A 27,979-nucleotide genomic window follows, 5' to 3' on the forward strand; every position below is an offset into this window, starting at 1 on the left:
AATGAAGTCAGCATCCCCATAAAGCTCGTCTGCGGAAGCAAGCATGAAGTGCTCCAAAATCTCCCGGTAGATGGCTGCATTGACCCTGGTCTTAATGAAGCACAGTGGTCCAAAGTCCTGTTGCTCCTTGGTCCAAAGTCCTCTCTTCTGATGAGAGCAACTTTTGCCAAAAGCACCAAAAACTGGTTCAATATCGTGGGACCGTGGGATTACTGTGTTTGATTGGCCTCTCCATTCTTCCTTCATACTCTGGGTCCTTGGTTTCTAAATGAGATGCAAAAGTTGCTCTCATCAGAAAAGACGACTTTGGACCACTGAGCAACAGGACTCTGGACCACTGTGCTTCATTAAGACCAGGGTCAATGCATCCGTCTACCAGGAGATTTTGGAGCATTTCATGCTTCCTTCTGCAGGCGAGATTTATGGGAATGCTGACTTCATAAAATGTGACAAAACTCACCTGTCTTACTTAGCAATGGAAATTTTGGGCTCAGTTGTGGTTATGATTTGAGGACTTCCTATACATTATTCATTTTAAAATTCACAAAGCACTTTACAATAAATGCAGAAATACTTGCCCATGTATTCAATCCTACATGACAATTATAATCTTCCAGATCCAAGAAAGCCTTTTCCTGGTGGGGTTAAATTGTGACCTCTTTAAGGGCAACCAGAAGCATGTCCTAATGCAAAGAAGCTTTTCCCCAACCCTGAACCCATCAGTTAATCCCTTTAAGCTAATTTAAAGTAGCCATGATGGGAAAGAGGCAAGATAACAAATGACAGGGCAAACCACCACAAGTGTCTTGGTGGCAAACTATATCTCAAAATGCTCTGCGAATTTCTTGTAACAGGTTGCTAAAAGTTGTAAAAGAATAGTTCCCAGGGCAGACAACATAAAACCCAAAACAAAATCAAACAAATAAAAAACTGATCTATACATCAGAAACAATATGTAGTCTTTGGTGACCAGTGATTTATGACTGTTCAAAGTTATGACAAACTATTTAAAAACTACTTGCCACCCATACTCAAAATTAAAATTGCTATATCCCCTCCCACTCCATAATTGCATTTCAGGCACTTTTTAATGAATTCACATTCACAACATTTTTTGTGCTGGTTTCTAGTCCATTGGATATGTTGGATTCACTTAAGAATCACATGGTTGGCTATGTGATTGGTTATGTGACTATGGTGACTTACTTCATGATTGTTGTAAAATCGAGACTGGTCACGTGGTGCCTTTACTGAAGACTACAATGACTTAGGACTGAAATTTCAGAGTTATTGTGGTTGTAAGTTGAGGACTGCATTTAAAAGAAATTCTCTTTATTGCTCTCAGTCACACAGGAAATATTTTAGTATATCATGTTGTACATATGACCAGCTTTAAAGAGTTCTTTGCAAATGGTATTCTAACTGGGACCTGATAGGCTTCATTGTTTAGAACTCTCCGGAAAACTTGTGGACATCTCATATTCCACAGCATCTAAAGGCATTCATAGATGACTGTGCTGCATCTTGTCATTCCACAGATACTCGACAATGCTAGTAATTCTAATTATTGTAAAGTTCCTCAGCCCAAAAGGAATTAGTCAGCACAGGATTATCAAGTCTTTGCTGAGCTAGAAACCTAATCTAGATATTTGATAACAAATTATACCATATTGTTGATTTCTTTATATACATTTCTCATTTCCTATCCCAAATAAAATTGTAGTTAAGAATTGTACTTAATAAAATTGGTGACATAACAACAGGAAATACAGTTAATCCTTGAGGTTTGACAGGCTATTTAATGAATGTTCAAAGTTACAATGCGTACCCCAAAAGCTAAATACGAATCTGCTTCAAACTTATAAACTCTGCTGCCCCTTCACTCCCTTGGTCATTCCCCCTTATGACCGACAGGAGAGACACTGCCATCCACCCACCTATTATCCTCCCATCCTGCCTGGCCAGGTACTCATAGGCACTGGGCCTGCTTTGCCAACATACATGCACTCTCCCCATCCCCACTCCCTCATATCCTTTCGCTTACTTACCTTTTGACAAGCTGAAGAAGTCAGGGTAGAGAAGGCCGCTCCCTCACTGGGTCACATGGCATAATCAAGAAGAAGAAATCCTGTCACTTTTGCTTCCTTTGCAATCCTTTTCTTTCCAGCCAGCATAAACCACTAAGATTTCTTCTTAGCTTCACCAGGGTAAGACTAGCGTAAAGCTATAGCTGGCGGCACTAAGAAGAAATTGCACTGATTTATGATGGCTGGAGAGGACAGGCTTGCAATGAATCAAAGTAGGCATGATTTCCTTTTAGTGCTGCCAGCTCTAGCTTTACGCTAGTCTTTTGCTAAGTAGAAATTGAAGTGGTTTATGCTGTCTGGAAAGGATTGCAATGGAAGCAAAAGTGACAAGAATTCTTCTTGATTGTGCCACCTGGCCCAATGAGGGAGCGGCCTTGGTGATCTTTACATTAGTAGTAACTGGAGCAATCAAGCTTAGAAAGTGTAGTATGTAATGACCACAATTGTTCCTCAGTTAGATTAAATGGCATGGAAAGCAACTTCTTTTGTCCATTTCTTTCTATTGGTAATAAGAATAGTAAGAGAAACAGAAAACAACTCTTAACTGTGGCTGAATTCAGCCACTTGGAAATTCTTGTTTCTATATGGCAGATTCAAAGGCTTCTTTCAAATCTCTATACTACTGAATAAAAACTCATGTTGTCTATTACACACAACTAGCTATTTTTTATTTCTTTCAATAAAAAGAACAGCTGAGCAGACAAATACATAATTAAAGAGATGCTTTGAACTCTCAAGAGACACTCAGAATTCCAGACGTAATTGTAGCACTTCTTGTATTTTGGCCACATTTTAGCAATTAAATTCCTTATTCAATATGAAAGCAATTCAATAGTCAAGAAGTCTGAAAACTAATGAAAACTGAAAATTACTACAACATTGTTTTCTACTTATAATTTCTGTATTTTTAACCAATTAAATAAATAGTAGCCTTCACAATCTTGGATGTACACAAACCTCCTGAGTAATGTACTTCTGTAATCTTATTCATAGGATCTTGACTTAGAATCAACATCTACCTTCGATACACATAAAATGAGGTCTACTGGCTCTCCCATTAAAAAATCAGCAAAAGCTAGCATAAGACAAAGTAATATTTCTAAAATAGATATTTCATTAAACTTATATTTAGCGTAAAGAGAGAAAAATATTTTGCTTACCTTGCCCTTTTTTTAAGGAAGCGATTTAAAGAAAGCTGAAAGGATTCATGTCCATGTGACTTTAGTTTCAAGTAGCACACACCAAGAAGAACTGAAGCTATAAGAACCTTGCATATGGATTCCATGCTAACTCAGTATTATTTACCATTAAAACGTGAAAATTAAACACTTTTGAATATCAATTTCCATTCAAAACACAACATTAAAAATAGCAAAATTTCAGATCACATGCTTTAAAAATATGTCCATAAATTCTGAAGCCTATAGCTCTTAGTCTATTCAAATCTCCTTCAGCATTTTGAGTAGGGGGGGGGCATTTATTTATTCCTGCAATGCCAACACACTAGATTATTTTGAATTTGGATAATGGGAAAAGGTATGAGAAATAGATGAATTAACAAAAATAATCTTCATTCCATTGTACAAAATCTTATGTCTGATTCATCACAAATTGGATACAATAAAGCTAATTGACAAGAAACAGATCTTACAAGTAACAGACCTTGCCAGTAACATTAAATTATAAGGCACAGACAAGTTTCCCTAGTTGCAGAATCTGATACAAGACTATTCCTATCTACCATAAAGATCTGAAGTTCCTATTTGTTAAGCGCTGAACTGAATGCAATCTTTAGAATATTGCTCACTATCTATTGATTTTAATAAACAATGAAATCTTAAATTATAAGGACAAAACATTATAATTTTCTTCATTTAGTTATCACTGGAAACTTTCACATATGTGGAAATACATACAGCTGAGAATCTTCATTTTTAAAAACTTAAATCACAAAGTTATGGAATTATGTTGCTTAAAGCATGCAGTATAAATAGAGACACACACAACAACAATAGCAGCAGACATGTCTTAAATTAGAAGATTTTAAGAGCACTTTTAATTCATTTTGTAAAGACTTGTTTTACTTATCAAAGCAAAGCAAAATATGTACAAATCTGTATATTGTACTTAAACTGACATTCATTCCCTCACAGAATACAAATATTACATTACAAACAGTTTTTTAATAAGGTGCTCCTTCACAATTTATAGACTTCTTCCTACTGCAGATTAAGAATTTAAAGGTTTATTACCTGCAACAGTTCTTTGATAACTAGATCCCCCTTTGTAGATAAAGATTTAGGAACAAATGTATAGAATATCCATTTTATTAGAGACTATATTTTTAAAGGTGTAATTAGAGATTGCATAGATAGAATGTGCTCTGTTGAATTCTGGAAGTGACTTTTTCTTTTTAAAAAAGTTGCCATTTATCTGTGAAAATATTTAGTTTTATTTTTTATTGTTTTTGAATAGAAGAGCACCAGAATAAGAAGAATTTTTAAGGTTTTTGAAATGGAAGATTAAGGTCCATGACTAAAGCTTGAGCTGAATTTTTTAAGCTAGCAGCAGTTAATGGGAAAAGCCTTTCAGTATCCATTCAGAATAAAAACTGATAAATTTAACCCAGTTTTGTCTTATCAGAGAAAGCAGCTGTGTTGTAGAAAAATAAAATAAAAAAGGAAAGGAGAAGAGGACAAGGAGGCAAACACAAAAATAACTTGAGATTCCCCAATAACTACTTCCCCTGGATGCCAAGGGGCTTATTTTAGTAAAATATTTACTGGCCATGACAGAGACTGTAACAAACAAAATACAAATGCAAGAAAACATTTTTCTTACATATCGTCAATACCTCCAAATAAACATTAAAAAAGCATTTCCACTCAGATATTTTTAGAAAGAATCTTTTTCATGTAAGCAATGTAGCCAGGATGAGGTTCCTGCATGGTGATGTAAAGTAGGAGAGGCAACATTTCTTTTGAATGATGATGAAACAAAAGTAGTAGAGAGTAAGAATAGTGAAACAGTTGAAAACAAAGATTTTACATAACTAAAGCCAGGTAGTTTATCCATAAATATTTTGTCCAATGTAACCTTTTCTATTTTAAATATTCAAATTGGAATTATATATATTCTTGCCTTTCTAGAACAGTCTTGTATGCAGATTGGCTTCGTTTTGCCTGGTGATAAATTAGTGGCTGCTTCTACCAATAGGTACAAAGCCTTCGTTAACTTTTTTGTTGCAGTAAGACTTTGAAATTCTGTAGCTCTCGTATACTTGTAGAAAGTCTGTGAAGAAGAGAAAGGAAGAAGGATCAAGTCTACAGAAGTTCAGTATTAAAAGAAGGAAGCTCTTCATGCATGAAACACCAACTTGAATTTTAGATCAAATCAGAAATTTGATCGAAAACTAGCTTAACAACCGTCATAAAAATAATCATAACATTGAATCAAATTAATAATTGCAATGATTTGTGACCAGAATTCTGGGTTGAATTGCTGTCATAAATTGAGGGATACTTGTACATACATATTTTTAAAGTCCATATTACACGAAGAAAAAGCCCAGCCTATCACTACATAGCTATAACAAATTTCAAGTGTAACTTACCTTCCAAATGCATTCAGAAGAGCAACTATTTCTTGCCGTGTCAATTGAAAACCTTTGGACGGACTGTACTCAGAAAGATTCTTTATTTCTTTTTCGGAGAATAAGATTTTCAAAGCAGTTCCTAAACCTTGAGTCTGAAAGAGAACCAATATATTAAACAGCAAGAGTGCAATATACATTCATTAACAACTTTGGGCATTTCTACACTTATTTTTGGGGTAGGCCTATATTACAAACATGCTAAAAAATCCAGCCAGGGCTTATTTTCTGTTTAAGTCTATTTTCTGGTTGGGGGAAACACAGTATAAGTCTAAGTGCTATTGCTATGCAGTATTTTAATATAAATATTGAATAATATTTGCATAATGGGGTATGTATTCCTACTATATAGCACTTGTATTCTATAATTGGTGAAATGACATGTACTATTTGAATAGCTTGAATGTCATAATACAGCAAATGTGAAATATCTATAGTAAAGCTAAAATTTACCATATTGATATTAACCAGCCTTAGAGATGCAGAGTATAGGGAATAGTTTAGCTGGTGTGAAAACTGTTTTGCTATGTAAGAATGTTAACCTTAAAAATATGAAAAAAAAATCAGATACCTGTAATTTTCCCCATAAACGACATTTATCACATCCAACACAATCCATTATGCGAGATATGTTCTTGAAATGCAATCTGAATTCTTCCTACCAATACAGAAAAACATGTTTAAAACTTTTTATAAGGCATTAATGATTCTCAAGATGTGGGCCAACATTCTCTTCTCTCAATGTTTTTCTTTACTTCCTAATTTTGTGTATCATTTTCATTTTAGAGGTAACCAAGCCTTCAAACTAATTAGTTCAAACTATCGTTTGCAACCATTTTTAATCTGATGGCAAGTTGTCTGAATGTATCCATAGTTATTCTATAAATTCTATGTCAGTTTCACTAAGTACTATTGGCTTTGAAAAAGATATCTTGTCAAAAGGATGAAATCAACATTGCTGTGGTGAAGTTCTGCACCTTTTGTACATGTGTGCAACAACATATCTAAAAAAGAGGTGGAGTTTGAATTGGCATGACATAATACTTGTTCCATCATTTGATCTCCACCCCTGGGTGCTTCTGCTCCTGGTGTTTCTTTCATATTCTCATAAAAAGAAAAAGTTGCATTTTTTTATGTCGTAAAGAAGCTTATGAATTGGCATTTACCATAAAGCTATAAAGTACAGCTGTAAACAGTAGAAATATGAAGATGATTCAAAATTATGCAAATAGATAGCATGACAGAGATTCTAATTAGTATCTTACATTAATCCAATATCTTACATTCTGATGACTTGCTTGCTACTTTTCTGAAATATTACTCGTAAGAATTTAAAAGTAGCTTGATGTTTACTGATGTTGCCTCAAATATAAAGCAAAATAATCAAATGCATACATAAAAGCAAAGAAACATGATTTAATCTAATTTAAAGTATCTTTTATTTGTACATATAAATTATCAATGTAAAAACTATGTTTACCTTTAAAGATCTGGCTTCCTTTTTGTTTCCAGAAAACATGGACTTTTCATCAAAATGCATAGGAAAGGACCTAGATAAATTTTGATAATGAATTAGACTTATTCAACAAAACAGTTTGGATACTACTAATAATGATCCACTTTCTACAATTAATTGAAATAAAATGTTTAAAATATAGCTCAAGAGCCAAAATATATATTATAGGCATACCTAGTTACATGGTTTGTCCAATTCTATAAGCAATGCAGAAATGTTACTTTTATGTTTTTTCCTCAAAGGATTCTTAACAAATATTCCAAAGGAAATAACAACATGAAATACTTCATTACACAACAGTTTTAGCTACAATTCTCAATTTTGTCTTTCTCGGCAACTCTTTTATAAAACTCTTTCTTTTTTTCATCTGGATGTAATGTCTTGTGGGCTTCGTAGTATGTCACTATATCCCTCCCCCCCGCTAAATAGAAATAAACAAACAATTACAAACTAACTTTCTGACAATAGAGAATATTATTGTTCAAAAGACAGAGAGAAAACTTCATCCAAAACTACATATTGTATGCACATTATGATATCTGACAGATATTTTAACAACTCTACTACTTTTGTCTCCAGAATGAATTTGTCAGCTTAACAAAGTAGATTTGACTAAGAAACCAATCCTATTCAGCAGGAGTGTCAAACTCAAGGCCTAGCGGCCGGATCTGGCCTGCGGGATGCTTAGGTCTGGCCCATAGGCCCACCCTGGAAACAACAAAGGACTGGCCCACAGTGCCTCTGTCAGAGAAAACGGAGCTTACGAGTGCCACAAGCTCTGTTTTTGCTGGCAGAGGGTTGCAGGAGGCCGTCGCAGCTGAGAATGGAGCTCAGGAGTCATTTTTTCTGGCAGAGCTCTTGGGCCACAACAGGTGCCCCAAACACAAATGACATTGAACTGGCCTTGCCTACCCTGGCCATGCCCACTTCGGCCCGAGGTCAAACACAACCCTGATGCGGCCCTCAATGAAATTGAGTTTGACACCCCTGCTATAGAGGCTAGGATTGTTATTATTGCAGGGTTGTCAAACTCAAGGCCTGGGGGCCAGATCCAGCCCGGCTTATATCTGGCCCGTGGGGGTACCCTGGAAACAGTGAAGGACGAGCCTGCAAGCACTCTCCTGAGCTCTGTTTTCGCTGGCAGAAGATTCCAGGAGGCCATCGCAGCCACAAATGGAGCATGTGAGGGCCACAAGTTCTGTCTTGGTTCGCGGAGGGTTGTAGAAGGCTGTCACAGCCAAAAATGGAGCTCGGGAACCAGTTTTTGCTGGCAGAGCGCACGGGCCACCAAAGGCACCACAAGTGACATTGAGCTGGCCACGTCCACCCCCAGGCCGTCTGAGGTCAAACACAACCCTGATGCGGCCCTCAATGAAATAGAGTTTGACACCCCAGTTTTCTTGTGACAACTATTTATTTTATTTATTTTTATTTCTTGGATTTCTAAACCGCCCCCTCTCCCAAAAAGGGACTCGGGGCGGTGTACAATCAAATAAAATGCATAAAATACAATAATATAAAACAATTAAATACTAAACATTTGGATGGAGGAGATAAGACTGTACAAGAAATAAATATACTATAGAAACCCTAAAAAACATCCCCAATTAAAATACCCAAACCCAATTAAAATATATCCCCGGGAGGCAAAACTAAGAGAGTGTCAGGCCAGCTGATTGAAACAGGTGAGTCTTTAATTTTTGACGGAAGGAACGGAGGTCGGTGGTAGTTCGAATGTCGGGGGGGAGGTCATTCCAGAGGGTTGGGCCCATCACAGAGAAGGACCTACTCCTAGGTGTCGCCCGCTGGCATTGCCTAGCGGACGGCACCAGGAGGATTCCCTCCCTGTGTGAGCGGATTGGTCGTAGGGACGTGTGTGGTAGGATGCGATCCTGCAGATAACTAGGTCCTATGCCATGGAGCGCTTTAAAGATGGTAATCAATACCTTGAAACGCACCCGAAAGGCCACAGGTAGCCAGTGCAGCTCACGCAGGAGAGGTGTTACGTGGGAGTATCGTGTACTCCCCATGATAACCCGCGCGGCTGCATTCTGAACTAGCTGCAGTCTCCGGATGCGTCCCAAGGGAAGCCCCATGTAGAGGGCATTGCAGTAGTCCAGGCGAGACGTCACCAGCGCATGAGTGACCGTGCGCAGGGCACTCCGGTCCAGTAGGGGGCGCAATTGGCGCACCAGGCGAACCTGGTGGAACGCCCCCCTTGCCACGGCTGCCACATGGTCCTCCATTGACAGCTGGGCATCAAGGAGGACGCCCAAATTGCGCGCCCGTTCCACAGGGGACAGTTGTTCGCCCCCTATGGCCAGCGATGGTGTCAGCTGGCTGAACCGAGGCGCCGGTATCCACAGCCACTCGGTCTTGGAGGGGTTGAGTTTGAGTCTGCTGTCCCCCATCCAGACCCCGACGGCTTCCAGACACCGGGACATCACTTCGACAGCCTCGTTGGGGTGGTTTGGGGTTGAAATGTACAGCTGAGTGTCATCAGCGTACAGGTGGTACTCAACCCCAAAACCACGGATGATCTCACCCAGCGGCTTCACATATGCGTTGAACAGGAGAGGCAAGAGGACCCCTGCGGCACCCCACAGGTGAGTGGCCTCAGGGACGACCTCTGCCCCCCTGTCAACACACATTGCTTCCGGTCGGAGAGGTAGGAGCCGAACCACCGCAAAACGGTGCCTCCGACTTCCATCCCCTCCAACCGGCGCAATAGGATACCATGGTCGATGGTATCAAAAGCCGCCGAGAGGTCTAATAGGACCAGGATAGAGGAACAACCCCTATCTCTAGCCCTCCAGAGATCATCGACCAATGCGACCAAGGCTGTCTCTGTGCTGTGCCCGGGTCGGAAGCCGGACTGGCGTGGGTCTAGATAGTTGGATTCGTCCAGGTGTCACGGGAACTGCTGCGCCACCACATTCTCAACAACCTTCGCCAAAAAGGGGAGGTTGGAGACTGGACGGTAATTAGCTAGCTCCATTGGGTCGAGCGAAGGTCTCTTGAGCAAGGGTCTCACCACCGCCTCTTTCAAGGCGGTTGGTAAGTATCCCTCACCCAATGAGGCGTTCACCAGGCCCAGAAGCCAGCCTCGTGTCACCTCCCAGGCTGCCAGTACCAGCCAGGAGGGACACGGGTCCATTGAACATGTGGTGGGCCGCAGCCGTCCACGCAACCTGTCCAAATCCTCAGGAGCAACAGAGTCAAACTCATCCCAGAATGGTCTCTCAAGACTCGCTGTTGACGGCTCGTCTGGTCCACTGACGGAGGTCCATCCGCTCCGGATCTGATCAATTTTGTCCTGAAGATATTCCCCAAACTCCTCTGCTCTTCCCTGTAAGGGTGTCTCCCGCGTCCCCTGCGATAAAAGGGAACGGGTCACCCGAAACAGGGTGGCAGGGCAGTTATCCGCGGACGCAATAAGGGCGGCACAATGCCTACGCTTGGCCGCTCTTATTGCCACAAGGTAAGTCCGCAAATAGGCTCTTACCTGTGTTCGGTCAGATTCGGAGCGTGAGGACCTCCACCTGCTCTCTAGACGTCTCCTGTGGCGCTTCATCACCCTTAGCTCCTCAGTAAACCAAGGAGCCCGGGTGGGTCGATGCCGCAGGAGAGGTCGCAAAGGCGCAACCCGGTCCAAGGCCCCAGTCGTCGCCCTATTCCAGGCAGTCACTAGGTCCTCGGAGCGGGAGCGGGACAGGGCTACAGGTATTGGCCCAAGCTCCGTCTGGAATCTGTCCGATTCCATCAGGTGCCTGGGGCGGTACCAGCTTGTAGAGTCTGGTTCCGCCTCCTCGCAGTGGGGGATAGCGCCAGGGAAGTCCAGCCGGAGGGATGAGTGATCTGACCATGACAGGGGCGTGATGACTAAGTCCCCTATTCCCAGACCACTCGTCCACTGTTCAGATACAAAAATGAGGTCCAGTGTGTGGCCCCCTTCGTGAGTGGGGCCCTGAACTAATTGGGTCAGGTCCATGGCCGTCATGGAAGCCATGAACTCCCGAGCCACCTCGGAAGCCGCTCCCGTTGACGGCAAGTTGAAGTCCCCCATGACCAAAAGTCTGGGAGTCTCAACCGCCGTCGCTGAGATTAGCTCGAGGAGCTCGGGCAGGGCTGCTGATGCATAGCGAGGAGCCAAGTATACAATCAGCAAGCCCCACTGCCTCCCTGGGCCCCAGTTCACACCAAGGGACTCACACCCGGGTATCTGAAGGACAGTGAACTCCCTCGGCTCTAAACATTCCCGAATAACCACCGCCACCCCACCACCCTTACCCAGGGCCCGGGGCTGATGGAATGCCCGGAAACCTGGTGGGCACATTTCCACGAGGGGTAAACCACCCTCGTGGCCCAACCAGGTCTCCGTTATCCCTGCAAGGTCTAGCTCCCCCTCTGAGATCAACTCATTAATGAGGGGGGCCTTGTTGGTAACAGACCTTGCATTGCAAAGCATCAGCCGCAGGCCCTGGCTCTGTAGTTCTACAGTAACAGAATCTTGCAAGTCTGATTGTATTTTGTCCTCCCTTTATCTTTGTGTAAATTAGGGATGTGCTTGTTTGAGAGGGTTTCTCAAGTTATTTTCTTGGCCCAAGTTCAAATCCCTCTTGCTCTAATCATTTCCTTGGTAGTGACTCTTCCTTCTGCTCTTCAAGGCCATTTCCCATGGCTTTTATTGAATAGCAATATCACTTCATTATAGAATTTTAGATAGGAGTATCAAACTTGATTTCATCGAGAGCCGCATCAGAGTTGTGTTTGACTTGGAGGGCCATGTGTCTGTGTGTAGCTGGGGGAAGGAGTGGGCATGGTGGGCATGTCTGGGGTGGGTGTGGCCATGATGGCAGTTTGACACAGGCTCAAGATGCATTTTTCCCTTCTTTCTTTCCACAGTTCTTTACTATAACCATTTTCCTATTTCTTCTAACAGATATTACTGGCAAACATTTACTTATTCTTCATACTCCACTAGACTTTTATTTCTAAATGTATATCCCATTATTTAATAGTAATTGCTTTTCTAGGCAGAAAAGCTATTTATACTATTGTATTTTTATTATTCAACTAATAATAAAAATACAATAGCATAAATAAAATGATAATACAAGATCTAACAGTAGAGGTAAATTTCCAGGATAGTAAATAGAAATGGCAATTATAGTTTATTGCTTGTAGATTAAATGGACCTACAGTATGTAAAATCTGGCATTAAACTGTAGTATTAACATGGGATGTTGCTTGTTTTCTATCCAGATTAAGGGTTTACTTGAGGCCACATAATTGTAATCCAGTCCAATCCAGTCCTCCTGCAGCACTCTGTTGGCCGAAAACAGGCCATACAAAGGCCCTGCACGGCCTCGTGTGGCCGTTTTTTGGCCGGCAGTGTGCTGGAGGCCTGGAAGGCAAACCCCCCCCCCCCCCCGATGGCTTGTTTTAGCCAGCAAAGGCACCGGTCCTTTGATATTTCCATGTCGGCCCCAGGGCCAGATTTAAGCACCCTGTGGGCTGAATCCAGCCCACGGGCCTTGAGTTTGACATCCCTGACTTATATACTGCTCTACAGTGCTTTACAGTATTCTCTGAGTGGTTTACAAATTTCAGTATATTGCCCTCCAACAATCTGGGTCCTAATTTTACCAACCTCGGAAAGATGGAAGGTTGAGTCAATCTTGATCTAGTCAGGATCGAACTCCTGGTTGTGGGCACAGTTAGCTTGCAATACTGCATTCTAACCACCGTGCCATCATGGCTCCTATTAAAATTCACCCAGACCTTCTAACTTTTTCCACTGAGCTATTTGACCCCAACATCCTGTAACACAGAGGACTCAGCATTCTAAAATGCAGCAGTTGTCCACAAAAACAATATTGTATAACAGATTACTAGTTCACTGAATTCACTTGAAATGGCACCTTTCTCAATAATTTGACATTTCTAATCAAAACACTCCATCTTTGGGGTTAACTAATTCAAAGGAAGAATAAAAAATGTCAAAGGATAAAAAAATGAATATTCTTATATATCGGCTGAGTATATCACGTTAGTTCGTCAGCAACCTGAAGCTAATTTCCTGTATGTGTTAACCACATGTGTGATCTCAGCATAATGTTTCATTTGTCCCGTTTTGGCAACCTGAATTTCTTCCAGTATCTGTCATAATCCTGATGATTTAGTTATTTATTATAAATTTATTTATAATAAGTTATGGTTAAACAATCGTTTAATCTTATATGTGAATTGAACCTTATTTTTAGGTCTGTTTTAATACCTTCATTTTCCTGCAATTCTCTAAACATCTTCTGAAATCAACTTTATTCAGTTGTCTGTATCTGAATACATACTAAAGGTGGAGAAGAAAAGCACACCTACTTTGTATCTTGGAAGATTTCTAACAAGAGAGACTTAGTTTCTGTATCCTCCTGTGAATTTCCAGTATAAAGGTCCACAATTGAACGCTCAAAGTATGATGCAACCTTTGACAATGCACGCAGTTCCACCAAATATAGGAAATATAAATTTTTTAGTCGTCTTGGTCCTTCACTTTTTGTTTCAGTATGGTCAAAACGATGGGCAAATTCTTTGACATTAGGTCCCCAACGAGGTCTTCCCCATGTTTCTGAACAAAGAAAAACAATGCTTTAAGGTAAATATTGAAATTATTTTTATGGGAATAGTGGAAAAATTAACTTCCCACAATAATAAAAAGAGAAGGGGCAATTTACCTTCAAGTAAATAGTTTGCGCAAAGATGTAAGTTGATGCTTGCATGAAGTCCTGAAATAAGTTTATAGAATACACGTTTTTCAAGACAAAGCCCTAGATGAGATAAAAATATTGTTAAAATTGAATTAGAAAATAATTCAATACTCCAGTTAGAAAGTAGTTTGCTATATAAGTAGTCTCCACTTACAACAGTTCATTAGTGACCGTTCAAAGTTGCAATGTCACTGAAAAATGTGACTAGTGATTATTTTTCACAGTTACGACTTTTTTAGCATCCCCATGATAATGTGATCAAAATTCAGATGCTTGGTATCTCACTCATATTTATGACTATTGCTGTGTCCAAAGGTCATGTGGACCTACCTTTTGTGAGCTTCAGACAAGCAAAATCAGTGGTGAAGCCAGATTCACTTAATAACTGGTTACTAATTTGTAAGCTGCAGTGATTTACAACTGTAGCAAGAAAAGTTGTAAAATGAAAGGGCAAAACTCACTTAACAAATGTCTCATTTAACAACAGAAATGTTGGGTTCAATTGTGGTCATAAGTTGAGGACTACCTGTAACAGTTCCACCTTTGGAAATTCTTGAAAAAACTGGAAGAGTTGCTTTTTGAGACTGGCAATATTCCACTGGGATAGATACAAAAGGAAAATTTTGGTCCCTTCAACTATTGCAACTTATGGAGATGAGTTCTGGAGAACTGATGGGGACTATCTAGAACAGCACAGATAATTGCAGGAAGAATCAGTCAAGATTCCCTCTGTCCATTTCTACTAACAGGATCCCCTAGCATGGTGGTTCTCAACCTATGGTCTGTGGACCCCTGGGGTCTGTGATATCATCACAGGGGGTCTTTGAAGGCTTGAAGATGATTTAAATTTTTAGTTAAGTCTGGCCACAAAAGGTATTTAAAGGGGGTCCATAGTGAAGAAAAAGAACCACTGCTCTAGCAGATCGAAAGCTTTCTATGACTGCACAATATTTTTCATTCATTCAAAGCTGAGCTGAAAGACTGGAGAATAAAGCAATAGTTCAAATTCTGCCTTATTCCCACTAATCAGTTTCCAAGTTAGAACATTTTATAGAAAGCACATAGTGGATCTTTTTCTTTAGCATGCAAAGACCAGAAATGGGTAGTGGCTAGATCCAAGGTTCATTACAGTTCTGTCACATAATGGAAAACAATGGTTTTGTTTTATATTTAAACCTCACAACAAAATGGATCCAAAGTGGGTGAACATTGCCAGATTAGAGAAATTGATCAAAGCAATCCATTGATAAGACGTATCTTGAGTATAGGAGATATTGCAATATTTTAGATAATATTTACAACACTTGATTTGAATAATAAAATCAGTCCTATTATATTTCATTTACAAGTGTAGTAATCACTTTACTATTTTTTTCTATTTATGTGTGATATGTAGTTCCTATGCAAAATTGACCTAGAGCAAGGGTGGCAAACTCACATTGCCACGGTGGCATCACGTGATGTATGGGACATTTTTCCCTTTCACTAAAGCGGGCATGACCGTGGCCAGCGCATGACGCATCTAGCCCATGGGTCGGGAGTTTGACAGCCCTGACCCAGAGCTTGCATTAAAAAAACAGCTGAGCAAAGCATTCAAAACAAGTGATTTGTAAAGAAGAAGGGGCTTTCCAAACTTTATTAGAGTGAGTGAAACTCTTCTGGAAACATCAAGCCAGCCATACAATACAATAGCAGAGTTGGAAGGGATCTTGGAGGTCTTCTAGTCCAACCCCTTGCCTAGCAGGAAACCCTATACCGTTTCAGACAAATGGCGATCTTTACAATCATCCTTGGTTTTACTATTCCAAAATATTTAGCACCATCCATGCCTTGGCTAGCTCCCTGCTTTCTTGTAACTCAAGATCCTTGGTAAGTAAATTCAAAACCACAGGTCCAAAATCAAATTTTTGGAGAAATCCACTTCTTATACAATAATACAATACAATAGCAGAGTTGGAAGGAACCTTGGAGGTCTTCTAGTCCAACCCCCTGCCTAGGCAGGAAACCCTATACCGTTTCAGACAAATGGCTATCCAACATCTTCTTAAAGACTTCCAGTGTTGGTGCATTCACAACTTCTGGAGGCAAGCTGTTCCACTGATTAATTGTTCCAACTGTCAGGAATTTTTTCCTCAGTTCTAAGTTGCTTTTCTCTTTGATTAGTTTCCACCCATTGCTTCTTGTTCTACCCTCAGGTGCCTTGGAAAATAGTTTGACTCCCTCTTCTTTGTGGCAACCCCTGAGATATTGGAACACTGCTATCATGTCTCCCCTAGACCTTCTTTTCATTAAACTAGACATACCCAGTTCCTGCAACTGTTCATGTTTTAGTCTCCAGTCCCCTAATCATCTTTGTTGCTCTTCTCTGCACTCTTTCTGGAGTCTCAACATCTTTTCTACATCGTGGCAACCAGAACTGCATGCAGTATTCCAAGTGTGGCCTTACCAAGGCATTATAAAGTGGTATTAACACTTCATGTGATCTTGATTCTATCCCTCTGTTTATGCAGCCTAAAACTGTGTTGGCTTTTTGGGCAGCTGCTGCACACTGCTGGCTCATATTTAAATGGTTGTCCACTAGGACATATCCTTTTAAAGGCTGAAACTTTAAAGCATTATTTCAAATGCTATCCTGGCAGGTACATGCAGAGAACTGGGAACTGCCTTCAAAAGAACTGCAATGGCTTGCCATGGTTGCTTTAAGACTTACTTCAATTAACATGATTTGCAAGGCATGTCTTTAAAATGTTTTGCATAGCCCTGTGCAAAACATTTAAAGGATGATTGTAAAGGATGGTACACATTAATTTCATCATTGAAAGCATTTAGTAAAAATGATCAAATCTTGCAAAATCAACAAGTTTTTTTTTAGCTAACAAGCTGACTGTTACATTTTTTTCCTTGAATAGAAATTCATTCCTTAATCTTTAAATTTCATAGGACTTTCTTATTACACAGTTTGCTGTTTTTCATTAGAATTTTTATATTACTGAATTTACCTTCTAGCCATGTATAAAACGATTCTCCTGTGAATACAGAAATAATTAATTTCAAACAAGGCCTAGACATATCTAATCAATAAATACTTTGAAAATCTAAATTCACAGCATATCCCAAAATACATATCAAAATTATCTAGCCCTTTCATCTAAAAATTTGTGAAAACTGAATCTTGATGTATCACTTCATTGCTTCTCGTTAAACATTCTTAAATATTTATTTCTCAAGTTGAAAAAAGGGTTCAGCTGTTTTAAATCTGATTTATGCTTATTTCAAAACAAGTCATAGTAACAGAATTTATATAAAGATCCCTGGAATGTAACAGAACATCAGAAAATCAATCATCATTCTAATCTAGTTTGCTGGACCTCACAAATTTAATAATGATCCCTATAGAATTATAGTATTAATGGCAATTGTTTATGCATATCACCAATTATTAGCATCATCTATTAATCATGAGAAAAGGAATAGTAATCCTAGACAACATTTGTGTTCCAATATAACCAATAAATGTTTGTTAAACTTTTCTTTCTTTATTTTTCCTACTTTATATCTCTCACTGAAATTCATTTATTAGGTACAGTATGGTAATATTGTAAAATTGTAATCCTGGGGGATTTCCCATTTCTTATGATTTTTTACAGAATCTTAAATAATACAGTGAAAGAATATTATGTCACAAAAACTTACCATCATCTTCTCCTGAAAAAAAAAAGTTATAAAAGATAAGTATTATAATTTATTTCATATTTATTTCTGCACAGAGTATCAACATATACTGTATGTGTGTTAAATTGGTCAGAAGTTTCTGATTGCAATTAACTCCAACACTATTTTTCTCAAAAGTTAAAGATTCAAATAGTGATATATTTGCCATCCATAACAAAATGGGAGAATACTGGCACAAGATTGTAAAGGATATCAATTTTTTAAAATGTGTTATTTCTTCTTGCTTTATGTTATAGGTCACTTTAAAAGAATGTATTTTGTACCTCCCAGAATAAAAATATCCAATTAAAGAACATAAACTGAGAGCAGATGATTGGATTTTTTTTTACTAAATCAGACTAGTTAATTTTATTTCTGATGCATTGATTTAACTGAAAAATGGAAGTGATTTCTTACAAAGATGTGCCTTCCCATTCAAATCAGAATTATTGTTTGAAGAACTATGGTTTCAGATGTAATTGCTAATTATGCACAACTATCATATATAGCTAGGTCTCAATGTGTTTCATTATCTGATGAATGTATATTTGCCAAGTTGAATTAAACAAATAGAACAGGGGTATTAAACTCAAGGCCTGCGGGCCAGATCTGGCCCACAGGGTGCTTAGATCTGGCCCTCAGGCTACCCTGGAAATAGCGAAGGACCAGCCCGCAGCACCTCTGCCAGCAAAAATGGAGCCCAAGCTCTGGAACTCGTTTGGGGGCTCGGGAAGTCGTTTTCACTAGCAGAGTGCTTGGGCCACCACAAGTGCTCCCGATACAAGTGACATCAAGCTGGCCATGCATACCCCAGCCCTCTGTTGCGGCTCTCAATAAAGTTGAGTTTGACACCCCTGGAACAGACATTAAAAAAACCTTAGGTATTAATAAAAATGTTAGTGACAATATCGCCAATACCATCAAACAACAACATCAACCTACTCCAGGTCCTTGGGAAGAATTTTGGAGCTGGATAAAAATGCAAAATCCAGTCTAAATATCTGGCTGATTGTGCAACAAACCACAGTAATGTTTTACTTAAGAACTAATATTCAGAATAGATATATTACAATTACAAAGGATTTAACAACTCACCCTTGGTTGGTGCCAGTGGATTTAGTGGACGATATACAGATCGTGGCCTAGGGAGAAAAATATGGTAATTTATGTTTTGGTAATTTAAGGAATTTTAAATTTCAATACCAAATAATTTTGCTCTCTATTTTCACTTACTTGAAGCAATTTTCTTCATAGATACTGTTCCATACTCTCCATGCGGAGGGCCCTTTGTATCCAGTGTATCGTTCTGGATTCAAGAGCAAATCGACATATTGAGCATCAGGTGATCTCTCATCTAATAACAAAGAAAAACTGTGCTGCTTAATTATGAATTGGAACATGCAATTTGCCAACACATTCAGTATAAGGAGCTGTCTTGATGTAAAAGATCAAATTACAGCAATAGCATATAAAAGCATTTATGAAGAAATAAACAACATTGTGCATTTTATATTTTTACATTTTAAATGTGAATATTGTAAATAAAATGGATATTAAAGGTAAATATATAAATATTTTAAAATATGACATATTTTTATTTTCTTTTATATTTTTATATACAATTGAACAAAGTACAGGTGGTCCTCAACGTACGACCACAATTGACCTCTAAATTTCTGTTGCTTAGCGAGACATTTGTTAAATACGTTTTGCTCCATTTTACGAACTTTCTTGCCATAGTAACACAATTGTTAAATTAATCTGGCTGCCACAGTAATTTTGTTTGTCAGAAAATGATCACGTGACCCTCCAAGCCACTGCAACTGTAATAAATATGAGTAAGTTGCCAAGCATCTGAAAGGTTTCTGTTGGTGCAGTTTGAAATTGGAATTGGTTTTTGTAGCCACATATGCAAATTTTGTAAGTATTCCAAACCTTAATTAAAAGGTTGAAGAATATGCATCTTTGGTTGTATCTTATAGCAGCCCATTTAATAGCTTACTTCAATTTTATGAAGACTCATTGATGATCACTTTGAATATAATTTCCAAGCTAGCTTTCCATTCTCTTAATTACTGTGCCAACCAGGTTCCCCTTAGAGTAACATTTTGGATTAGTAGTATTTGCAATTGTTATACTTAACATTAGCCAAAAAAGCAATAAGAGACAGTAAGCCGAAAGTTTATTTACATTTGAAACATTATTAAACATGAAACTATTTTTAAGAACTTTTAACACATTCTGTTTTTAAAGTGTAAGGATATTTAATCTAACTTTATTTACTTAGTTACACAGTGAAGAAAATATGCCTCAAATTTTACCATCCAATTCACAAAAATGGTCCTGGGAATCATCATATCTGGCCCAGTCAATGAAAGCTTCTTTACTTTGGTTACTATATAAAAGAGAGATAGAAAATAATATTAGCTATGGACTGAATGCATTTATTTTTATATAACTCTCAAACTACATAGAAATCAGAGATAGGATTATTAGGATGACCCTGAAAAAAATATCTGTTATAGTCCCAACAAGCTTTCACAGAACCTCGTAAAATCACTAATGATTAAAAATTAAATAGATCAAGACAAGATAATAGGAATAGCATAAACACCTATATTATTTTCCATATAGTAATAGAGCCAGAAAGCACTTTCTTAGAACTATTTGCAATAATCATTAGAGTTGCATAGTTACTGTACAAATTCAGCAGAATTAGATTACGTATTCACGCTACATCTGTTGCAATAAATAACTGTTTCCTCGTTGTTGTTCTATAATTTTTTCTGAACCCATTAAAATTAAGGAAGTTTACATCTAAAACTAGAACCATCTGACCAAAAGTAATAAGGAGGTTATGAGTCAAAGTGAGATAGTTCATTATTATACAGTATATTGTACTAGCGTATAGTTTTAAGAAATTAAGAGGCAGTCATTTTGTAGAAACTATCAGCTATCTGATGCATGTATTCATCCCATGTATAATTTAAATTGAACTGATGCAAATGTTTCAAACAAAAGGTACATCAAATATGAAACTATTTTGTTTCCTCAGAACATCAGGAATAAAAAATATATAGAGAACCATTAAATAAGAATTATGTCTTCCACTAATATTGAAAGCATAATTACCTTAATGTACTATTAATTGCACCCAGTTTGTTAGCCTGTTCACAGTCTTCATGTTCTTTGGTATGGTTTGCTATCTTTGAATACTGAAAGGCAAAATATGTAATCTTTAGATCTCCAATACCAATATTTTAGATAAATACTTGCCAGTTATTTATCTAAGTTATTACTCAAATCAAAATAGTACTTAATTTTTTTAATACATTACTATAATCTCTTCCAAATCCTGAACTTTCTGTTGCATGTATTCCCCCAAATTCCTCATTGTACTAAAGAATTATTATAAACCCTTAGTCCCATAAGTCCCAGACATGAATGTAATTTTTAAAAAAATATGAAAATGATACAAGGAGTTCTCTGAGCTTTTCAAGCACTGCAAAACTGCTTGCAATATTTACTTCAAGAGACTAACAGAGCAATAGAATAACATAATTATTCCAGTGCTTATAAGCTAAAATTTATATCATGTTATCTTTCAACCAGATTCCTATCCTATCCTGTTCTGTTTAGAATAGTTCTATTTAGTCTCTTGTTACGTTTGAAAACAGAAAAAAAGAGGCAGGAGTGGGTGAAAGGAGGACAAAAATATCAACTCTGCTTCTAGGACAAGGAAGCATAATGAAATATACTATTGCCAGCTGCAACTTCTTCTCTATTAGAAGACAAAAGCAATATAAAAAAAGCAAGAAAAAGCTGGAACTGCTTTTGCAGTGGTGCAAAACCAGCCGGCAATGGTTTTGTACAGCACAATGTTACATAAGAATTTGGGAATGGCATGAGTAGACAGCAAACTCAGACAGCAAACTTTGCCATATGTAAAAGAGGGGGGGATTAGATTATTTTGAAAGAAATTACTTACTTTGTTAGTACTTTCAGCTTTAATTCCAACTGGAACTTTACTCTAAAATAAATACAAGTGATGTAAGCATTTATCTTTACTTTTTCTCAAGCAATTTTCAACCCTCAAAATAAATGTACTAAAGAAAATTCAGAATTGGAGCCAAACAGTCAGGAAGACTAGTTGTGCATTAATTCCCTAGACAAATAAACTGACTATTAAGAAACTTTCATTTATTATCTGACAGGTTTGAATGTCTGCATGCCTATTTCAAGGGAGTCAAATTCAATCAAAGGCAAAGAGATTTCCCTATAAAATGCTTAAGAAAAAATGATAAATCCAATTTACCGAAGGAATACCTATGCTACAGTCAAAGTCTGCATAGCATTTATGCAAGAATGTGTATATAAATAATCATTCTGTCACTGACATCCACTTATATAAAATCCTCACAGTAACAATAAACATTAGGTTGTCAACAGAATAGTTAATCCAATAGAAGAGAATATATGTAGCTCAGTGTTGAACTGTGGAGTTCTTGATACTCTCTGAGCCTGGTTGTTTGCTTATAGATGTTTCATTACCCACCTAGATACCATCACCAATGATAGCGAATGTGAGTATTTATCTATAATAGCTTGCCCGGCCAATATTGGTAGGGTCTAATTTTCATTTGATAGTTCCTTGATTAGGGTAAATAGACATTAATAAAAATAAACACAGCACTTTTACGCAGCATTCAAAAGAGACAATAAAAAAACAAAGAAAGAAACAAAAAGAGGTTGCTCGCTTAGAGAGACAGTTTGGTCTCATGGTTAAGCTGCTGGTCTAGAAACTGCAAGACTATCAGTTCTAGTCCCACTTTAGGCATGCAAGCTGGCTGGATCCTCACCAATCCCTCTCTCAGCCCAACATCTCACAGAAATGTCATTGTCAGGAAAATAGGAAGGTATATTAGATAAGTGTGCCACCTTTAGTTATTTATAATTATGTGAGGCGACCAAATAAATTTTCCAAATAAATAAACAATAATAAAGATGATATAGCAAACAAATAATTTAAAAAGTCCAGAACAAATCCCTTCCGGCAGCCAACACTCAGACAAACGATCAAGCAGAAAGCAATATTCCAATCAACCATTAAACCAAGGAGAAAAAAACCCAATAAAGTCAGGACAAACTACTTTATATAAACTGTGAGAAAATCTCATACTCACTGTCACGAATGATATTACCTAACTGCAATCCAACATCTATAAGCAAACAAAACTCAGAGTACACCAAGGGCTAGAAAAGTCAATACAATCTTGTTTCAGCTTTCTCCTTTGTTTTGAAACTTACCTCAGGGCAAGGCTCTACATGGCAATCCCTGATAGAGCAATGGCCATCTTCAGCCCAGAATGGACATGGTCTTTTCAGATTAACCTTAAATAACAATTTTTTTAAAAATGTCATTCATATTAATTTAAGAAGTGTTTTAAAATTATGAGACTAAACAAACTGAACAAAAAGGAAAAAGGTCATTGGAAATAATTCTGAGAGTTCATGTGTAACAGAGGAGGAAATGCAGCTCATGCCAAAGATCTAGTACCTCATAGTTATGAATGCATTATCACATCCACTTAAAATTTGACAGTTATAATCTCCACCAACGAACTGCTACTTATTGCTCTGTTTCCCTTCAGTTCTTCAGTTATATACATAGTGTATTTCATTAATTCACTAAGAAAAACAGTATAATTTTCAACTAGTTATAGGTTTCAAACTAGTTAATAGTTACCTTTAAACAACTTTTGAAAATATCTTGCCTTGAGTGTAATGTTTCCGAATATTATCGATTCCACCCTCAATGGATTTTCATTGCCACAAATAAAGTAACGTTCCAGAATGTATTAGGCAGCTGCACTGGTTCACAAGCTTCATGCAGCTGCTTTCAAGACTTTCCCTGCCTATCGCTTTGGGCACATTTACACACAGCCACTTTATAGTATTTTGCTGGCTGCCCCAAAGGGTCATCTGTTCATGCACACCCACAGAACCCAGAAACAGCTCCAAAGAACCTTCCAGGGGGGTGCAGCTGCTGCCTAAGGAGGGGCACTAGCAAATGAGTTGCATAGCCCTACCTCCCTCTTTCCCCCACTGCCTGGACCTCCTTTTTTTAAAAAAATTACTGATTTCTTTACATCTTATTCTTTTCTTTGGAGAATTAAAGTTAGCTTTCAATCAGCTTTATAATAATATGTCATTTACTTTACCTTGTAATACCTGAAGTAGTCTCGTTCTTGAAGTTTCTGTATTTTGGGAAAGATCTTAAAATTGTTGAAGTCATCTATGCTTTCTATGTCACATAAGCAGTCATCAAGTAATCCTGTTACCTATGAAAAAAAAACCCAGCTAGAAATGGTATTTACACTAGAGATTTAGGCTCCAAGAAGAAAGAATTAAAAATAGTAGGAGGTAATAGCAATTTAGGTGGAATTTAACTATTTTAACTGATTGGGTTACTTTATAAAATCTAAAACTAAAAAAAGGAAAACTATATAGTTTGGTCTCTTTACTTTTAAATAAGAAGAAAATGTTTCACAATTGGTCTTCCCTTTCTTCATTACAACACACCTGTCAAATGAAACCTGTCTTTATTTTTGTAAACTATCCACAGTACTAAATCACAGTAACTAATTAGAAGCTATTAGGTCATGTTTCAAAGAAATTTCCTTACTTAAGAGAAACAGAATGACCAAGGGCAGGCAAAAAAGCAGTGCAGGAGTGGGTGCAGGAGTGGGTGCAGGAGTCAGTTCCGATTTCCTGCTATTTTTTCCATTGAGTTTCCTAGTGGTAATCTGGGAGGGACCATAAAAAATCCTGTTCCCTTCCCAGCAGGTAAGTAGATTGCTGCTGCTGGGTGGGGGAGGGATGGAAGGATTGCCAGTGGCTAGGAAACTGTTAATACTGAAAATGAAGAACGTGTGACCGTTGCAACAGCCCAGTAGCAGTCAGTAGTACTGAAGCAACCATAATTTCCCAAATTTGATTCCGCTGGGAATCAGGAATCTTGTATTTTGTACACATATTGTAAGTTAGCCCATTTGAGGTAGCTTGGTTCAAAAATACTTGCCCTACGATACACTCTTTCTCCAAGTTAAAGGCCATGACAATGAGAATTTTGGTAATAAGTACAATGTTTAACTATAAGAAATGAATACAAAATGTAGCTAAATTTGAAATAAGCAGTATTATGTTAAAATATTTGAAACATTTGTCCTGTTCTTGTACCCTAAATATTAAAAGAATAAAGTACTTATTGAGCTAATTAGACAAAAATATTTCCAATATGTATGGAAATACTTCAACAATAATCAGTTATCACAGGACTATTGGAGTGGGTAGGGGAAAAAGTATGCTACTCAAATGAAAAATTTAAATGCCAAATCTTTAAGTGCAAACTGTACTCAAGAAGAGTATCATGGCTGAGACCAGGGGCATCTACAGGTGTCAAAAAGGTTGAAACAGTGGTCGCATCTATGTGACTGAAGCCATTTTGGATGTGTTTCGCAGTTGTAGCCACCATTTTGACTGCCAAAGTTGACTGAATATCTACAGAGCGGGCATGAAAACAAATGTGGATCTACTGTTTGATCTCTCATTAATTTGCAAATAGGAAAATAACTCCTTTTGCTTAGCAACAAAATGACTCCTGACATGCTACACAAAGCATAGCATTGTAATAGTAATAGATAGCTTTGAGGAACAGTGTATTCTGTGGGAAAGGATTATACATTTAATACGTCAAATACTCAAATAAAAGTGTATGTTGTTGCCTTAAAATGATCCTGTTGAGTAAATATTAGGGAAATAAATAAAGAAAAAATAGATCTTCCAAGCCTTCTTTCATCTCTAATCTGTAAATTTTACAGTACTTAAATGATTTTTGGCAGTCGCAACTATCTGCAGAAGTCCATCTGGTGGCCCAAGTCAAAGCCCATTCATAGCCTCAGTTCTCCTCTCTGGGTGTACCATTTACTTATGAAATGTATTTGCCATCCATCTTGTTTTGAAATGATGAAATCATAAATAAATACTATTCAGAGGGTAGTGGTCACAACAGAGAGAGCACACTTCCTAGATCCCACAAGATGGCAGCATTTAATTATGGGGTCCTAGGACTCACCCACATTATTTTATTGTTTAATTTAATTACATTTTCCAAACATTTCATGATGGCAAAAAGTTTGAGAAATGCTAGTCTATCAACTTTAAATCTCTTTAGCTCTGTGTAAGGTAGGCAAGTATGAATTTAGTAGAAGTCCCCAGAATATTTCCAGCTCTATTGAATATATGGGCAGGTTGAGCCAAAATTCTAAAGTGCTCCAATGAACAACCAATAAGAAATAACCACACATTCCTTCAAAGCAAGGAAACATCCTTTTTACAAGGAAAAAAAGGATATTCACTTCCAATTATGCACTGACTAGACTCAAATAAGATAAAAAGTTAGTATCTCTTCACAACATATATTACATTTGCCTCTGCAAGATATGCTTGCAGTAATGAACTTGAACTGCTTTAAAAAATGAGACATATTAATGAAGGCTACTTTTGTTGAATAAAACAGAGAACATTGCACTCAAGGTTTGCTTGTGGTCTTCTTACTGATACGCAGATTGTATTTTGACAAATGAATGATCTTTGTGTGGTAGATAGGCTTTTGTGTAGTCCACCACAGCTCTTATGTTCTGGAGAAAAAACCCGCACTGTGATTAGCATGATTTAACATAAAGATATTTACTTGCTTATCAGCTTTTCAAGTAAGCTGCATATGCTCCTGAAGACAGTTTCATGAAAAAAAATGTTGTATTCTATACAACAAAACTAAAGTCAAATTTAAAGCACATTTCATACAATGGCTCCTGTGCTGTTTTAAGCAGCTATTATAAAACTGTGTTTATAAATCTGCATGTCACACAGGTACATTCATGAGGGAGATTGTCTCTAGACAATTAACAGACTCTGTGCAATACTATTCATACTTTTACCTGTTTTGGGAATTCATATACTACATTTCAAGAGCTCCCACCCCGAAGTATTTCTAATAGGAAAGCAATGGTTAAAAATAAGTTTCTCAATAACATTTTCAATACTTTGAGACAGGCTAGGGGGCTTACAGTAAAAAATATTGCATTTTAAACAACCATCCTTCATCTTATGTCTACCTGAGCTTTCCTAGAAGTACCTGTTTCCCCAAAGAGTGAACTACCTCAAACAGCCAGAAAGATGGGGCTCCTCTTGCCACATAGCTGTTTGCTCCATTGACTTTTAAACAGACTTTTTCATGACATAACCTGGAGTTTCCACAAAACCCACTGAAGTTTTAAAAAGATAATAAACATTAAGCACTCAAAGCTCTCCTTCCTCTATTGAGCAGGCTTTGCACTTTATTCACACAGAAATACAGCACCCCACCCTCCCCTGCCTTTCACATAAAAGGTCCTTCATACTCCCTCTCTCTGCTCCGTTCCTTACAGGGTACAATATAATCCTAGTTGACAGTCTCTCGGCTTAATTACAAATCAGCATTAAACACCTGCTAACCTAGAGCAAAGAATCCCCCCCCCCCCCCGCCAACGCCGGAAGAGAGATTTCCAGGAGGTCTCAGCGAGTGAGCGGAGGAAGACTTTCTCTCGCAACTCTCCCATCTCAACTCCAACAGGAAGGTTTGGAAACCCCAAGGCACTCCAGATCCCTATGGCTTTCCCCCCCTCACCCCCACGAACTCCCTGCCCATGGGGTGACTCCGCTCACCTGGGCCTCTATGGCACACCAAAGGCAGCAAAGAGTCACCGCTGCCAGCAAGAGCTGCGCCGCCCGATCCTTTTCCGCTGCAGTTCTCCGGACGATTCCACTGCTGCTCATGCTGCAGAAGCCGTTCGCCGGGGTCCCTGGGGGGCCCGTGCCCCGCGCCGCCGCCTTTGGGCAGCCAGGAGTACGGGATATCCGCCGGCACCACTGGGGAGGATGCCTTCCCTGTCCCGATCCCCCGCTGTGCCGGGAAAGGGACCTGTCAGGCGAGCGGGTGGATGCGCTCACCTCCTCCAGCCGCCGCCCTAGCTCCTTTCCCGGTGCCAGTCCTCACACACATACAGACGCACACACTGCGAAAGGAGAGTAGACGCGCGCTTCCCCTGCAAGCGCTTTCCTTTACATAGGAGGAGGAGGAGGAGCAGTAAACAGTAGCAATCACAGAGCTTCGTCCGCGCAAAGCTTCTTGGGAAACGTAGTACAC

General features: G+C 38.4%; 1 protein-coding gene across 1 annotated transcript; it reads right to left on the minus strand.

The window, feature by feature from the left end:
• Nucleotides 1–4,988: 4,988 nt before the first annotated feature.
• ERO1B (endoplasmic reticulum oxidoreductase 1 beta) lies at nt 4,989–27,979 on the minus strand. The gene is made up of 16 exons (XM_081940245.1): nt 27,499–27,979; nt 23,955–24,074; nt 23,041–23,124; nt 21,722–21,763; nt 20,866–20,948; nt 20,055–20,128; nt 18,967–19,087; nt 18,829–18,875; nt 17,716–17,727; nt 17,022–17,048; nt 13,990–14,082; nt 13,637–13,883; nt 7,220–7,289; nt 6,311–6,397; nt 5,701–5,834; nt 4,989–5,378 (listed from the first exon to the last, which is right to left on the minus strand). Exons 1-16 carry the CDS (start codon nt 27,607–27,609, stop codon nt 5,318–5,320), a joined length of 1,413 nt encoding a protein of 470 aa, XP_081796371.1. The 5' UTR covers nt 27,610–27,979; the 3' UTR covers nt 4,989–5,317.

Source organism: Natrix helvetica (genome assembly GCF_964273705.1).
Source record: "Natrix helvetica genome assembly, chromosome: 2".
In the NCBI taxonomy this organism is placed as follows: domain Eukaryota; kingdom Metazoa; phylum Chordata; class Lepidosauria; order Squamata; family Natricidae; genus Natrix; species Natrix helvetica.

What these genes read in the sequence shown, in the direction of transcription:
- ERO1B (XM_081940245.1), bottom strand. Translation starts at nt 27,609, where the DNA reads ATGAGCAGCAGTGGAATCGTCCGGAGAACTGCAGCGGAAAAGGATCGG. An exon ending in ACTACTTCAGGTATTACAAG is followed by an intron (nt 23,125 to 23,954) that starts GTAAAGTAAATG and finishes TTGTTATTTAAG; the next exon opens with GTTAATCTGAAAAGACCATG. An exon ending in CGCAAACTATTTACTTGAAG is followed by an intron (nt 13,884 to 13,989) that starts GTAAATTGCCCC and finishes TTCTTTGTTCAG; the next exon opens with AAACATGGGGAAGACCTCGT.